Below are 18,275 nucleotides of genomic sequence, written 5' to 3'. Positions count from 1 at the left end.
TACTTATCTTTTCTAATAGAGCTCCACTCTATTGAATGGATGACCTATCTTTTGGTAGAAGGTAAGGTCTATCCTTTTGGATAGAACCTAGTACTTTAGTAGAACTCATGAGCTCTATCTTGCTATGACAAACACTGCTGAATTAGCCATCCATGAACTTGGGAGAACTCTTGGGAATACATTTTGTAATATGAGAACTCATGTGACATAGTGTTCGATGTATGAATTGTTTAAACATGCCTAAGAAATAGTTAGATAGAGAGATTCAAGTTAAAAGGAAATGGGGGTAAGGGGGTGTAAGTAAACATAGGTAATGAAATAGGCCCTATTTCCTTTATGTCGCATTGGAAGGAGTATGATTCATTTAGGCCCAACAGGGGAATCAAGCTCCAATTGGATAAAGTGGTTCCTTCATTTGTATGCAATTGAGGAATTGAGATATGAATGTAAAATTGATGGGTAGAAGCAAGATTTAGGGTTACATTTTGAACAAAGGTTACTTTCATCACTCATAGATTGACATAGATATGATAGACGAATTTTGCTATTCAAAACATAACCCATAAATTGTAACTGACTTGCAAATTCAATTTGGAGTTGATGTGGAGGGACTAGGTTGATTGGGTTGGCCTATTCTTGGGACTAGGTTGGCTGGGTTGGTCTATTCCCTACTCTTATGATTGTTTTCAGTTACATACTGTAGGCGAGATCTTGTTCAATGAAAAGAGATGGATTGGTGGATAGAGAGGGGTTTTCCTAAGTCAAACCCCAATTGAGGAATCGACCTTGAAATTCAAAGGAAATAACTTGAATTGAAAGTGTGTTATTACAAAGTATAGGCAAGATTTGAGAATAGAATTTTTATATCATTACAAATGGACTTGGAGTTGTAATGTTTATGAAGATGCTCGAAGTTGTTATTGTAATGTCTTAAATTGTTGTCAAGAATCAAGGATGACTTCATAAACACATCGTTTTATAAATAATCCTCAAATATCCAATGTTGTTATGTTTGTTGTCAGTTGCCTTTAAATATGATTAGTTCACATTGATATTTGTGTGCTTGAAAGAAGGATCTTCATGCATGATTGTGTTCTTTTCTTTTCCTTCAATGAGGGAGAGAAGCTTTGTAAAATGGAGAAGATTGCCTTAAAAAATGCCTTGGATATTTGATATCTACCTTAGAATGCTTGAGATGAGAGATCTTGAACTTCAAGTTGATGGTAGGATGTGTTGTTCAAATGAGGAGAGATAGGTTGCTTATATACCCCTAGAAAACATTTCAGAGCTGAAAATTTGAAGAGAACTGATGAGAATTAAAATTTCTTGCTCTACCATCAAGACCATTACATGGTTCAAATTTTGAAGTTACATAAGGGAATAGACCAACCAGGTTGGCCCATTCCCTTCTAAAAGCCTTGAAATTCAGACCATGGGCCCTAATTGTGAATGGGATGTCAGAATTGAAAGAGGAATGAGGGTTGGATCAAGCATAACAAACCAAGAGGCCCAAGTAGACTAAAATAGGACCTAATTGAGCATCCAATTGTATGTAAGTTTGTCTCAAATTGTACAAGAGATAAACAACTTCTAGCTAGATATTTTAGAAACATGATCTCATAAGGATTGCCATATTAGTTGTAATGGTAATAGAATTATCGTACACACATACACCCCCAAAAGCAGAAACATGATCTCATAAGGATTGCCATATTAGTTGTAATGGTAATAGAATTATCGTACACACATACACCCCCAAAAGCAGAAAATCATCAACTCATAAATCAAAACTATATGAAAATTCATCTTGTTTGAAAGTTAGATAAACTTCTAATCTTGTATCCTATATATTATACAAAAAATGAACATGATCTCATAAGGATTGCCATATTAGGTGTAATGGTAATAGGATTATCGTAACTACATACACAGATGCCCCCAAAACACAAAAATTATCAGTTCATTAATTGAAACTATATGAAAATTCATCTTCTTTGAAAGTTAGATAAACTTCTAAGCTTCTATCCTATATATTCTACAAAAAATGAGACATAGAAAATCAAAAGTACTCATTCAAAAAATGCGTAGGTCATAATGAGATTGCAAAAATAATAAATTAAATGGCATTGAGACATTCCTACTATAGTTTGTAGACTTAGACTTCGATAGTACACAACAAAGCCAAAGTTTTCTATTTGAAAGTTGACAAATGCTCAACAAAACCTTGACAAATACTTTATAATTCTCTAATATTGGTTATATTTGGATGTAGTTATTTTTGTCTCGCTAATCCTAACAAGTGGTATCAAAGCCTAGTTGTTTCAATTATCCTCTACGGGATGGTCTTATGGTTGAGTTAGAGTGTTACGGTCGAGTGGGAGTAATGGCAGACGAGGGTAATTTGAAAGTTGAGAAGCTTAATGGGCAGAACTTTCAGTTATGGAAAATGCTAATGGAGGACTATCTTTATCAAAAGGATTTATGGCGGCCATTGCAGTAAAATCCAAGCAACTGGCAGCTATGATAAATGAGGATTAGGATATTTTGGATAGAAAGGTACTTGAAAGTATTGGTTTGTGCCTGGCACAATCAGTGGCATTTAATATTACGAAAGCTAAGACGACAAAAGAGTTGATGCAAACCCTAGCAAAGTTGTATGAAAAGCCCTCTACTTCAAACAAGGTATTTCTCATGAAGCATTTATTTAATATTAAGATGATAGAAGGTGGATTGGTTGCTAATCATCTATCTAAATGAGTTTAATATGGTTATCGATCATTTATCTTCGGTAAATGTTAATTTTGATGAAGAAATTAGGGCTCTCTTGATTTTGTGTTCTTTGCCTGAAAGTTGGAATGACTTGGTAATGTCTGTGAGTAATTCTGTTTCTGGATGTAATAGCTTAAAATTTGATGATTTATTTTATTGGTGTTATTTTGAGTGCAGAAACTCGTATCGAAAGCTCCGTTGGATCTACATTAGGAAGTGTCTTGAATGCACAAAGTAGAGGCAGAATAAATGAGAAAGTAAATAATTCAGGAAATCGTGGGAAATCAAGAGAAATCAAAGGGAAAGAGTTCTCAGTCTAGAGGACCAAAAATTTGCTACTACTGTTAGAAATTAGGGCATAAGAAGAAAAGATTATTGGACTTGAAAGAACAATGAAGGAGATAAACAAGAAGGAAACAAGGAGGCAAATGTGGTAAGTGATAATCTGAAGAGGATTACTTGCTTCTTTCTTTAGAAAATGTTGATGATTCCTAGGTTTTAAATTCAGGGGCTTCATTTCATGCTATTGCCTATATTGGTTATTTTCTTAAATATGTCTAAGGGGATTTTGGGCTAGTGTATTTGGGAGATAATGAACCTTGTCAAATTGTTGGAAAGGGGAAAATCAAGATTAAGTTGTAGAATGAGAATCATTGGCCACTACAAGAGGTAAGACATGCTCCAAGGTTGAGTAAGAATTTAATTAAAATAAGGCAACTGGGTGATGAGGGTTGCACAATTATTTTTCATAATAAAAATTAAAAGGTTACAAAAGGTTTCTTAGTAGTAGCAAAAGGTGTGAAAGTAGGCACCTTTATCTTTGTACATGTCACACTGTTCCTTCTACTTTAATTGTTTTAGAGGAAAACGAATGTTTAGGAACAGTTGCTTCAGTTGAGCAGGGAGAACAAACAGTCACTGTAGATTTTGAAACATCACTATAGCATAACATACTTGGCCACATGAGCGAGAAAGTTTTGAAATTACATTATTCAAAGAAAGTTTTACCAGGTCTAAAATGTGTCAATATGGTTTGTGAAAGTTGCGTGTATTGAAAACAAAAGAGATTGAGTTTTGTGAAGAGTGGGAGGAAAAGAAAAATGAAAAATTAGAGCTTGTGCATACAGATGTATGGGAATCAACTCAGATATCTTCCCTTGGTGGCTCTCATTATTATGTTACATTTAGTGATGATGCAACTAGAAAAGTATGGGTTCATTTCCTTAGACACAAATCTGATGCATTTGTGACTTGTGGTTGAAAATGAGACTAGGAAAAGGTTATAATGTCTTCAGATTTGATGATTGTGGTGAGTATTGCAGCAGTGAGTTTGAAGATTATTCCACTAATGGTATTTGTAGGTAGAAAACTGTTCCAAGGATTCCACAAGAAAATGGAGTGGTTGTATGAATGGACAAGAATAATGAAGCATGCAAGGAGCATGGGGTTTTATGCTGGGTTACCCTTAAACATGGAGGTTGTCAATACTGCATATTTGATCAATAGAGGCTCCTCTACTCCTTTGAGTTGTGGTATTCCAAAGGAAGCATGAATTGGTAAAAATGTGAGTTATTCTTTTCTTAGAACCTTCGGTTGTTAAGCATTTGTACATATAGATTTTGAAAATAGAACCAAGTTGGAAGCTAAATCAAAGAAATGTGTATTTGTTGGATATGACATTGATGAATTTGGTTATAGGCTTTGAATTGTAAGAAGTGGGGATGTCATAGTTAATGAGAAAGTGTTGTAAAAAGATATGTTGCAACAACATGAGAAGAAAGAAAATGATTATGTAGTGCTAGATGATACTCAAAGGAATAATTTTATTAATAGATGTAGGGGAATTAGAATGTTATGATGAAGTTGTGCAAGTGGATACAAATATTTAGTGGGAGTCTGTAATGACAAAGGAACTGGAGTCTTAGCTGAAAATTCAGACTTGGCATTTATGTAAGTTGTCTGTAGGTGAAAGGGATTTACAAACTGAAAGAAGAATATGGAGGTAAGAAAAGATTTAAAACTAGGTTAGTTGTAAAAGGTTTTGTATAGAAAAGGACATTAATTTTGATAAGTTATTTTGTCTAGTTGCTAAAATTACTTATATTCGTACTATTTTAAGTATTGTGGCTACTGAAGATTTGCATTTGGTGTAGCTTGATGTTAAAATAACTTTTCTTCATAGTGATTTGGATGAAGAAATATATATGGGACAGCCACAATGATTTGAGGTCAAAAGTAAGGAGAACTTAGTGTGTAGATATAATGAAAGTTTATATGGCTTGAAGCAAACGGCTCGACAATGGCATATAAAATTTGATAGCTTTATGCATGAGCATGGATGTATTAGGTGTCATTCAGCCCATTGTGTTTACTTTAAGAGGTTGGATGATGAGAACTACATCATTTTATGTTTATATGTTGATGATATGGTTGTAGCTAGGTCTATCATGGATCACATTCATTTGCGATGAAGGATTTGGGTACAGCAAAACAAATCCTTGGTATGAAAATTCACAGAGATAGGAAAAACAATAAATTCTTTGATTATATTGAGAAGGTGTTGCAATATTTCTGTATGGAGAATGCCAAATCTGTTTGCATACCTTTGCCTGGTCATTTGAAATTAACTAAGGAGATGTGTCCAAAGAGACAAGAAGAGGAGGATAAAATCTCCAAGGTACCTTATGCTTCAGTTGTAGGAAGTTTAATGTATGCTATGGTATGTACTAGGCCAAATATTGCACATGCAATGTGAGTTGTTAGCAGGTATATGAGGCATCTTGGGATGAAGAATTGGAATGCATTCAAATGGATTCGCAGATATTTGAGAGGAACATCTAGTAAATGTTTACATTTTGGGGGCTCTACTAGAGATTTGCAGGGATGTGTTGACCTAGATTTGGTGGGGGATCTAGATACCAGACAAAGTGCTACAAAATATGTCTTTATTGCTGCTACAAAGGCAAATAAGGAGATGATATGGCTTCAATTCTTCATGGAAGAGTTGGGGCACCCTCAGATGGACAATTATTTGTTTATAGATAGCTAGGGTGCCAATCATCTTGCGAGGAATTCTTCTCTTCACTCAAAGACAACACATATAGTTGTACCATTTTAGTCAGTCAGTTTTGGATGATGAACAGTTAAAGTTGGAAAACTTCTCTTTAGCTTTGGTTGGTCGTATAGACTGAATAGAATAAAAGAACAACAAAGTCCAGGGTGGTTTTATATTGAAGTGGGAGCCACAGGTCTAGAAATGATATGATCAGTCTCCAAGTGAGAGGTTATTGTTGTGGAATCTAATCAGTCTCCAAGTGGGAGATTATTGTGATGTGGAGTTTAATTAGACTTAGAGGTTAATTTTTCCCCCTTTATTCAACGTAGTTTCCCCTAGATTATTTGTACGGGGGTTTGGGGGCAACACCTCTTGCAGGGTTCTAGGGCAGAGTCCCAGGCACGCTCGTTGTTTGGTGGACATATTGGACAACTTATACCTTGGTTGTTGATGTGTTTGGGGATGATAACACACAATGTTATTCGTCACGAGGTGAGCGAGGTTGATACAATTTCTTATCATAGTGTGGGTTGTAGGTCAGAGAGCTTACATGGGAGTCATGGATTTCAGAAACATTATGTGGTTGGCCAGTGAAAGGTGAATGATAGTTTGGTTGCCATAACCATTGAGCTTTTCAATGTTGATCGTCAGATGTTAGCCGTATTTGGTTGGAGCACTCCCATTTTGGATGAGCATTGTGATAGTGGCCTTTCCCTTTTACAAATCCAGTCACTTTGTGAAGTTGTCAGGATAATGAAACAAAGTTAGTTGCAATAATTAGTAGACATAGACTATCTTGTCAACTGGGGTTACACTTTGTATGATGCGTTGATGGTAACGGAAGAGGAGGTAGCTAAGCTCGTTCATGAGCTTGAGGTAAATATAGAGTTATTACAAAGCACCTAGTTGTCTCTTTAAGAGTAGCAGTGATGGTTAGATGATGTTTCAATAGTTAAGCGAGTACAGTCTTCGCCAACTATCAATACATTTTAGCTTCCTATTATTGAGGATCACAGATCAAATGTGGTATGATAGAGAGGGCTGCTACTAATGATTGTATTGTAGTAAATGTTTTCCAACTACAACCTCCCATTGTATTTATAAGAGAGTGAGAGAATAGACATGTCCCTTCATGGGACATGTTTGTTCATTATCATAATTAAACTCTTATATATATACATATATTGATGTAATTTATATGAGTAAAGCTACAAAACATCAACACGCTCTCTTAGGTAGGGAGGATAAACACATGACCATATGTTACCTCAATGTAATTATAAGAATATTTTTTTTCAAAAGATATTCACCATTTGATATCACATATGGAATCAAGAGTATTGGCCTTTAGAATATCAACATATGATATTCACCAAAACTCTCAGTATTGGTCTTTAGAATATCTACACTTGATATTCACCATGTACTCAATAAGACAATGGTCTCCAGTAGATAAACATATGATATTCACCATTTTGATATCACATTTGAGTATTGGTCTCCAGAATAACAATATATGATACTCACCACATTCTTTGAGTAATGGTCTTCAAAATGTTGAGATGAAAGATATTGACCAAGTACTGTGAGTAATGGTCTCCTGAACATCAAGTTGCATGATATTCACCAATTACTCACTGTAATGGCCTCTAGTCCAGAACATCAATTTGCATTACATCTACCACGTACTCAAAAATGTTTATAAGGTATGTGCACACACATTCTTATAATGCATACCATATAAACATCCACCATGCAAAATATAATCTATCATGATCTCTATAGATATCGTAAAATATCGATCGTAATAGAAAATTAAGTTATTGTAAGATCATCACCTTTCAATAACTTCTGCAAATACAAGTTACATCATTTGGAAGCTGTCACTTCCTCATGATATACATCGGGTGTAGGCCCATTAAAAAATCACATAGTCACAAGGTATATTCATGAATCATAGTCCTCTTGACTGCTACAATTTATTGATCATTGGAGAATTCATCTTGCCATGGTTTACTCCCTCTGAATCGATACAATCGTGATCACTGAAGGTTAACCGTATCCTCCATTTGCTAGCTTTTTTCCAAGGTTGCCCTTAATGAAATGTTAGGCTTCCTCTAAATCTTAATCTCTCTCTCCCTGTAGTAACATTCACGGAGGAAAAGATCAAAGGCACATAGCTCTTATGATACGTATTGAAAATAAAAATAAGAATGTTAGTAATTTAACTCGTGTCTATTACCAACAATAACATAAATGATCGTAACATAACTCTTTATTTTATATTTTCAATAATAGAAGTAAAATAACATAATACTTTATCTTTTACCTTTCATACTCCGATAATGAATCTTAGAAACATCATATCAAAATATTCAATACCATTTTGAATGAATATTTATATTCAAATGCAATTATACATAAATATAATTTATTGCCACATTTTCTCAATTATAATGTCTCATATAATTTTTATTAAAACATAAGAATGAATATAAAATGGACATTACCTATGAAGCATACCTTATTACTTGCCTTTATTGGCTTGGTACTCGATGCCTCTACCTCCCTAAAGCCCTTTGTTCACATTTTGTTTGAAATTACTATTCAACCTAACTGCTGATAATAATTTGCCCCTTTTCTTTGTGTTTGGTCCACGTTCCTTGCTATTGGTCAAATCTATCCTGTCATTCCCTTTCCTTGCAATCTCTTGTGTTTCTGTTCTGAAGCTTTTATAAATTTAAAATATTTATTTCTGTAAGGTAAGCCAAATACATCTGCAAGCAAATACTCCCGCACACAAATATTTCTTTCACTTCAATGGATACATGTGGAGCTCCATTTAAGTAATCCGCATGAACATTACTATCATTTGAAATTCGTGAGATGATATGGATTGCTGTTCATTAGAGTTGGAAACAGTTCTCCCTTATTTCTTTTGTACTGACTTGTCTCGGCGTATCCTTTTATTTGCCCATTGTGTTCTGTGTTACCAATACTTGCAATCAGTAAATAAAATTTCTCTTTTATCCATAAGATGGTTCAGTTTCATACCATTATCAATGGCATTCAAGTTGAATGTTAAAATAAATTCAAGAATTTATTACTGATTATCGATTTTCAATCGGTTCCTTTCCTCAGAGATGCATATGCTCTATCATTGAATTGATATTTCTTTTTGAAAACTCATATCATTTGAATCTTACACTAGCATTTCCATAGTGGAAACAAAATAAAATATTTTCATTATCTACATATTAAAATCTGCATCTCTAAACCTGATGAACAATCTCTTGAATAACATTAAATCATACACAATCAAATCAAAACCGATTTGATGTGTAACCAATATTTGATGTTCCAATAAAGAACCATCCTAGATGAAATCGATAACAAGCCAATGTAAATAGATTCAAGTCAGGGCAGCTAACACACACCATTAATTAATGGTTAAACAAAACTATTCAAACATTCTCATCAATAAGAACTTTATTATGTGATTCTGTACATTACAAACATTAAATCTGCATACCACCCATATATATATATATTGTCTTCGATGTTAATCTTTTGCTTGTATGATTGTCATGGTTTCATCACATGGACCTCGCAACCTCCACTATAATACATACAACAATTTGAAACAATATACAATGTCTTTTCCTTTTGCATCATCTGATCTTCCTCCCAATCTGGCTCTGATACCATGTTGAGGATCATAGAACAAATGTGGTATGACATAGAGGGCTTCTACTAATGATAGTATTGTAGTATATGTTTTCCAACTGCAGCCTCCCCTAATATTATAAGAGAGTGAGAGAATGGAAATGTCCCTTCATGGGACCTGTTTGTTCATTAACCAAGTTGAGCTACAAAACATCAACACCTATAGTGGCAGTTGGTAATGATTTGATATCAATAGTTTTTAGCGAGAATGTGGTTACATCCACAACAGATTCAGGTGCAATAGACTCAATTGAGATAAGCACTTTGGTTGAGAGTGACACAAAACCACTTGTATTAGGTTCTTCTGAGATCAGCCTTTGTCAGATGATGTGGGACAAATTATTGATAGTTCATGTGGCAATTGTGGATTCTCCTAAGAGTAGTGTATTTGTAGTCGACTTCACTTAAACATTTTGATCGGGACTTGCACAATGTCCATTTGGTTGCAAGTATGGATCCCATTTTGATTTGTCTCCCTCGCTTGAATGGAAATTGGTTACTTCATCTCGTACAACTAATGGTGGTAGGCAGTATTTTGTGTCACAAAATCAAAGTGATCAGCTGAAGGTAATGATTAATGTGGTGGCTATGTTGAGGGTAATGATTAATTAGTACTTATTGATTTAGAATGTGGTTTATTAATGACATTATAAATTCAACTCATTATTATAAAAGCAAATTTCAAAATCATCAAAGAGCCTTGCTGATGAAGATTCATGGTGAAAACTGATTAAAAAGCCTTGGAGAAAAATTAGAAGGTATTCTTGGGCATTTGAATTTGGAAAATTGTGTTGTTTAAGATCTGAGGGTTTTCTGATTTCAAGGGTCTGAAGAATTGAGAGTTTTTTCAGATTGCCATGCTCCTTGAACTGTTGACAGTCTTATTTAGAGACCAGAATTGAGCTTCATATGGTTTTGAATTGAAGGGATTGATCAATGTTTTTATCAACAGGATAATTTGCAAAGTATAAAGGGTAATTTATTTGCAGATCAAAGCCTTCATAGAGGCCTGCATTCGGAGTTATGCGGGTTGCCACTCACCTACAAGAAGCGGCAATCATTTTGGGCCTTTCTTTTTTATAGTTTTGGGTCAACGTTGAAGAGTATGGCATGTTTTGAGTGTTAAGTGCCTCCATTTGGCTTTTGACAGCTTTGGCATGGGGTTTAAAGTTTTTTCCAGAAGCCAACAATATATCTTTTGCTTGTTGGTTCCCAAAACAACAGATTGGAAATCCAAGAGCTTTGCTAGTTCTCTAGTAGGATTACTCAATTAGTTTTGGCCAACGAACTGGAATAATCTTAATTGTGGTTGACTCTGTTGCCTGGATAAGCAAAGGCACTGGTCTTTTGAAATCACTGAAGTACAATTATTGGATTTTTAATTGAAGTCAGTAATCCATATATTTCCTCCTTACAAGCATCAGGATAGTTTTTATATAAAACATTCAATCATTTCAAGCATTCATTCAACTTTATTTTGATCAAGTTCAAGGACTTTGCCAGCCTAAGAACTCACCAAGTCTAAATTTTCTATATAAAAGCTTTGAACCAAGCAATTAGGGTTTAAGGTGAAGGTATACCCGCCTAGGTCTAGCGAAGCCTATAAAACCCATGCGAAAACTGATTGGGCAATTCTGTTGGACAATCGACAAAGCTCTTGGATTTCCAATCTGTGGTTTTGGGAACCAACAGTGCTGTCTAATAATTCCTGCAAGCAGCTACAGGTTTCCTTTATCAGTTTTCAATTAAATTTATATGCATCATATTTGTGATTGTAAATTGTTGAATTAGATATGAAGGAATAAGGACACTGAATGTTTGTTGTAATTTTCATATCTAAACTGCTAGGAATCAGCATATTAGTACTCATGCCAAGTGTTTGTGAAAATGACTATTGGCTTTAGATACATTTTACATTTAGAAATCATATGTATGCATTAAGAGCTCAAAAAGGATTGCATTGCAACTGAGTTAGTTGCCTAGGCTCATTGGCAATCTTTTGCAATCATTTAAAATTTATTTGAGACCACTCCTTGCAAGCAAAAACAATCTGATAAAAGCCAGCAAGATAGAGGTTGCATGCAAAGTGTTTAACAAAATGTCAAAACTAAAGTAATCCAGTGTTTATCACAGTTAGAACCCGTTGGGTTTTTTAAAAATCTTTTATTCTTAATCCTTTTTTTGTACAAAGTGAGGGTTACCTATTCCTTTTTAAATGATCTAATATTACTAAGTTTCAGTTATCCTGGTATATCTTCGGATCGACATCTTAGAGTAGAATTTTTGATATGTTTTGAATTTGAATGTTAAAAAATATCTTTAGATTTTTCGATCTAGTGCTTCATTCTGAAAACTCTTTGTCTAGTAGGTGTCAGAATTCTTTTGTCTAACTGGATTATTTTTTACGGCATTACACAAATGAGTGTAATTCCAGTGTCTCTTTAGGCGAGTATGTCATGTTTTTTTAACAATAGTTGTTTCTTTAGTAATTTGTAAAACATTCGATTGCAAAAAACTTATTAAAAAGTTGTATATAGCTTTTTCAACAATAGTTGTTTTGATAGCAAGTGGAAAACATTTGTATGACATTCGATTGCAGTAAACTTATTAAAAAGTTATATATGTGGCATAGTGAACTATGTCATTTAACACTGTCAGGTTAGCAGTCCTTGTTGTTAATATGTAAATGTGTACTAGCATAGTTTTTTCCTGCTTAAGTAAGATATTATTGAATGTTTATCATATGTTTCAAAATAATCTCGACAGCCTGTCTAAGCTTTGTATATTGTATTCTTAAGTACTGTGGAATTTTTTAAATTTCCCATACATTGATTCAACATTCTGGTATATGTGTACTTGCAGTGGTGGGAAAAAAGTGATTGGACTGGCTACAAAGAACTTGGTAAATTTTAAAGCTTATATCTAGGCACACTACCAGTTTATATTCACAATCGCCCCGTCCTTTGAAATGGCATATAAAATTGAGTTGCATCAAAACAGTGTCTTCTCAGCATAAATATTATATATTTTCTAGAGAAGGAAAATCATGCGCATTCTACAAGATCATTTGAATATTCCTGAAGCAATTCTTTTCTAAAAATGGAGTTTTTAAAACACATTCAATTTTTCTTTGCCTTTGTTTTCTAATAAGCAAGCTGATTATTATTCTTATGAATGAATTTTATTTGATGAGAGGATGAATGCCCTGAATCATTTTAGCAATTCATTAGTATTGCAAGGCTGAGAACAGATAATCAACCTCCTTTGATTTAGTGCTTAATCAAGAACATCCATTCTAACAAAATTGCCTGGGTTGACCGCATTCATTTAGATTGTGGGGTCTTTATTTTGAACAAGACATGATCCTCTGGAATCTTTGTAACGATTTCAATTGTGTGGCAGATTTATGTTGCCTTTTTAAAGCATTAAGCATCATTGTTGCATGCATTATGCAGCTTAACTTCCCTTTATTGAGCTATGAATAAATATCAAACAGATCCTAGCTGTTAGCTGAGTTGAATTACTCATGAAAAACAATATTTCTCTGTGCATGGTGACTCTATTTTCTTTTCATAAAATGTTCCTTCACTTCAACTCCTTCACTTACTGTACACAACATTGCTTTAAATTGGTATTTCTTTTGGGATTGGTAGAGGACATTTAGAGAGGTTTCTTTGCTTAAAAGCTGTAAACAGAAATTATCTCTTGTTAATGTTCACCCTATAAATATTTTTTTTTTCTTCATTGTATACTCTGTTACTGAGCAATCTTTTCTGTTTCAGTTTTGCAAGATTTAGACTTTTTCCCATAATGTTTGAGATGAAGTGGCTGCAGGGCTTGCACTTGGGTAATATGTTGATGAAGAAAGAAATCATAAAAATAATTTTGTAATTGCCCATACATTCATTCTTTAAGAATACGAGCTTTTATGAACCCTCTTGTGCATTTTACATTTGTAATTATTCATTTGTTGCCAATTAAGGAGAACATTAGTATGAGGAGGCTCGATCAAGGTTGCTACTTTGCTCTTCTTTCATCTGCTCTTTTTTATCCTTTTAGATGGTACACAATTTTGTTTGGATCATTTCTACAGCTGGTAGGCAAAGTTTGATATATCATTGACATTCCCTCTTTCTTATCAACATACCCAGACATGACTTCTTCCGCTCTACCTTTCTCTGTTGTACTATGTCATATTCCTCAATTTTAATTAAAGTTTGAAATTTATCATAGAAACCAATTACAAATGCAAGGAAATGTTCCAACAATCAATACGTATTGAGGTGCCACAGCATAGATACAAACTTATTACCAAATTAATGTGCAATGAATAATTCAACTATGCAATATTGAGAACTCAGAATCAGTTCCTAAGATAATATTATTGCCATGAAAGCATATACAATTTGGAATGTATCTGTGTATCTTGCCAACTGGAAACACATCAAAGACATTAATAAAAGAAGCCAGCTATTAGCAGTAAGGATGCATGCATACTGTAAGTTTATATGTAATAATTGGTATCGATGAGGGAGTAATAACAATTCATCGAAAACAAGGTGTGAATTTAGTAATGATTTGAAGATACGGAATAATTCCCTGAGGAGGGCATCATCATTTAGGAACATTTATACGTGAAGATTAAAATGATTTGATATTAATGACTAAGCGATGGCTATATCACATTTCCATTGATGCTTGGCATATCAATGATTATATCTAAACAACAGTTACGTATGATTGCTCATAGTAATCATAAACAATATGTATTAGCAAATGGCAATTTCTGGTTATGAAGGTTGGCATCTTTCCAACGTGCCGCTTAAGCACATATTATTATTTAGCCGATTGGCTCTCCAAAGCACCGTGTGAAGAAAAAATAATTCTATAACCTTATTTCCCTTTGTGTATGCACTTAATAATAATAGCATTGTTGGTTGCTACAGCAACCCATTTGATATAAGCATACTGATCGCATATCAGAAACAACATCATTAATGAGCACATAATATCAAAAATATCAGAGACGGCTTGTACAAAGTTATTTGCATATTTAACAGCAGGACATCTGATACAATATACCTCTGCCAGATATTGTTTATCCTGTAACTTGCAGCACATATTATATCGAAGATCAGAGATGGCTCACAGGTTATGCCAATAGAATGCATTGCTAAATCAGAAATAACCTGTATGTATTTATTTATGTATGTATGGATGCATACATGCATGGATGCATGCATGTGTGTATGTATGTATGTGTCTATGCATGGATCGATGTATGTATGTATGCATTTATGTATGTATTCATGCATGAATGTATGTATGTATGCATAGATGGACTGCTGGCATAGTACTCTCCGAGTTGCAAAAATTGGCCGAGTCGTCTAGCTTGGTGAGTTTTTATGACTTTTACTGGCGCTAAAAACTTGCAGAATTTTCGGCAAGAACTTGTCGCGTACCAGCTGATTTTTTGTTAAAAACTCAGTTGTAGTTTTATAACAGCAGTTAAAGGCCAAAGAGGCACAAATCAATTTCATTTCTCATTTCTTAACTTGTATTTTGCTGAGAGGGGAAAAGTCTTTGAAACACTTGCAAACTGATTTTGATCGAATTGAAGCAGGCTTGAGGTGGGTTTGGAGCACATTTGCAGTGGGTTTGGACTGGGGTTTTTGAAGTCCGGGATGATATCAATGACTTGAAGAGCTAGGCTATGGAGGAGGGGGTGGATTTAGTTTCACACTAGATGACATTGAGTGGAATGAGTAGTCACTGCTAGTGCTAGGAGAAGCTAGAAGCAAAACTATATCTAGGAAGCCACAAGCTGAGTTAGACTTATGGAGCAAGAAGACAATCATGACCAGTATAGACTTCTAAGATTAGACTCTCTAGTAGCTCTTTCTTGGTTTTTATTAGAACTAAGAAGAGGAAGATGTAGTTGGAATGATGTATTTACTTTTACTTCAGCATAATTTTTTTCCTATATTGCTTCCAGCCATGAGTCTTCCTCTGGATAATGTGATTTTGTACCCACTCTGTGTTTAAATATATCTAGACTAAGTTTGTTTGTTTTGTATTCTCATTTATTGACTCATTGGATGTATCTTCTCATTGAATTTTGCAAAAAAATGCACTTCTAATTAAATTGAAGCAATTTTTCAAGTTGCCGAGTTTTTGCCAAAAACTAGTGGAGCTTTCTCTGAATTTTTCAGCACTTGGGGAGTTTTTGGCTTTGGTGAGTTTTCCAACTATGAATGACTGCATGCATGTATGAATGGGTGTATGTATGCATGCATGGATGTATGTATTTTTTGGACTACATTATTACATTCAAACTGCCAACCATTCATTATTACATTTGGAATTACCAGTCATTAGTATGTTGATATAATTATAACTGCATTATTGTTGCGTTGTAACTGTCTTTGGAACTATCAGTCATATTCCATTGTTGGCATTTGGATTACTTTTCATACATACACTCCTTCATAATCCATTTACCACTGCATTGTTATTCATTACTGCATTTCCATTTTGTAGCATTTGGAACTACCAGCCATATTTATAATTCATTAAGTTGTGTTCATAACTCGCTGTCATTACATCATAAACTCATTGAGCTGCACATTGCTGTAAGAGGAATTTGATAAATCACGTAGTGTCCATCTAATCACAAAAGGGGACATTATACTCACCCTCATCCTCAAAACTTATTATGGTCACCTATTACTTCTTCAACACTTTTTATTCAAATTTCCTTTCTCTTTAGTAATACTTGCCCTCATCCTCAACACGCATTATGGTCACTTATTACTTAAACAATTTTTAATTGAGATTTCTGTAGCTGCTTTAACCTGCTCTGCTAGGCATCCCTTAATAGTTTTAACTCATGCTCGAACATGTCTCACATGTAAATATAGAAATCAAGACTTGGTTGTTATTTTCCTGCTAACTACTTCCAGGACAGTCCTTAAACTCGATTTGCCTAAGTATAGAAATCTCTTTTTTTTTCCAACTGTTTCAACCCTACCATTCTCTCAACCTTCCTTTCCTTACCAATATGAAAAGTCCATCAATAGAAAATTGCTTGAAAGGTCAATTTTTTGAGTGATAGCTTTAAAATTGGATGGAAAAACAATTTGAGGGAGGTGAGGGAAAAGATGGGAAACTCATTTAGCTCAATTGGGTAAGAATAGGCTGGTGAGCCATCTCATTGAAGGTTCAACATTGGAATAATGGTCCACACGGGGATGACCCATAAGGAGTACAAAGCTGCAGTGCCTCTAGAGTTAAAGAGAACCCAAGCTAAAGACAAGGAATGTTTGAAAAGCAATGCACTTAGATGCAACAACTATTCACCTAAGAACATGAATAAAGCTGAAGAAAACATTAAAAAGACCCGAAGTCAAAATAAGTTTGATTGATACCCAAATCAAGGTAACCGGCTAGGAAAGCAGCTAAAAGAGTGGGGGGATGAGAGTAATAAGGGGAGTACTATATGTACAAGAAACAAACTACAAGTCTCTCCTTGTTTCAGAAAATAGTTTTTTAAAAGCAGAGAACCAAGCTCTTGTGAATAAGATTGCCAAGGTGGAAGCACAAGGCGAAAAAGAACACAAAAGGGTATTTCAGTTGACCTTTTTTAAAGAAGCCGACAAGTGATATTGGATCTAAATTATTACAGAAATAACCAACCTAAAATGTGTGTTTTCATGGATTGGGCCCTTGCAGAGGTGCATTATGTCTGGAAGAAATTTGACCTTTTTTAAAATGAAAACACTTGACTGTTGAAAGAAACAGTCAAGATCAACACTCTCTTGCGCAATCTATCAGAAAAGTACTTAAGCTTGAATAGAGACTGATGTCAGAGTAGACAAGACCTTGAAGGTGTCAAGCATGTGAAAAACGAAAGATGCTACCAAATGTTGTGAAGTTGTGATCCTTTGTGAAATTCCCACGTGTTCAAATTATTCAAATAGTAATTTTTTTTCAACTCATCTATATGCTTATTCCATTGTAGCACTATCATTAATGGAAGATTGTGAATGTTATTAGTTGTATTGCATTACCATTATAATCAATCTACAACTAAGTTGCTGATTTAGGTTCGAGATAGGATTCATGGGTTCAGACAAATATTTTTTTCCCATTTGGGTTCGTTGGTTGGTTTGTGAGTGTATGTTTGTTTGTGTGTGTGTGTGTGTGTATATAGATAGATAGATAGATAGATAGATAGATATGCATTATATATACAAAACAAGAGAAATGTGCATAATTGCAAAATTAAGTCAGTTCATAGTATGAATATATGTTGCCTGATCATTGGTCAAAGCCAAATGTCAAAGCTAAACATTAAATACTCACTCATTAATCTATGTTCATTATTGTAAAGAAAATCATACATTGAATTACTAAATTGCAAAATGAAATTTCAAAAAATAGACTAGTTCATCAAATAATAAAGTTTGAAACATAATGATAGATGAGAAGTGTTTAATAGTTTATAAATTAAAATTATCAATGATTATAGTATCAACTTCCCTTCAAGGGTTAAACAAATCATAAAAAAAATGAGGGATCAATGGCTTCATCCTCGACTACAACTATATCTAGATCCTCAATGTTGGAACCCAAACCGGTTCCACTAGCCCCAAATGCTGCTGTATCCTCTTTCTCTTCAACATCTAGCATGGTAATTCTAGCAAGCTCCTGGATGGTCATATCC

At 34.3% G+C, this 18,275-nt stretch overlaps 1 protein-coding gene across 3 annotated transcripts in view; it reads left to right on the top strand.

Annotated features, from left to right (window-relative positions):
• The window catches only part of LOC149567640 (inactive purple acid phosphatase-like protein), a 191,807-nt gene that overhangs the window by 56,417 nt on the left and 117,115 nt on the right, over positions 1-18,275 (top strand). For all 3 annotated transcript variants that reach the window (XM_089820892.1, XM_089820891.1, XM_089820890.1), the window contains exon 4: positions 12,413-12,452. In XM_089820892.1, the coding sequence (XP_089677018.1) occupies positions 12,413-12,452 (40 nt within the window). The remainder of the gene's footprint in view (positions 1-12,412; positions 12,453-18,275) is intronic.

This window comes from Cupressus sempervirens, chromosome 3 (assembly GCF_028749045.1).
Source record: "Cupressus sempervirens isolate cs-2001-9-10 chromosome 3, ASM2874904v1, whole genome shotgun sequence".
Taxonomy (NCBI): domain Eukaryota; kingdom Viridiplantae; phylum Streptophyta; class Pinopsida; order Cupressales; family Cupressaceae; genus Cupressus; species Cupressus sempervirens.
The sequence above is the reverse complement of the archived record's forward strand: the minus strand, read 5'-3'. Positions and strand labels throughout refer to the sequence as shown.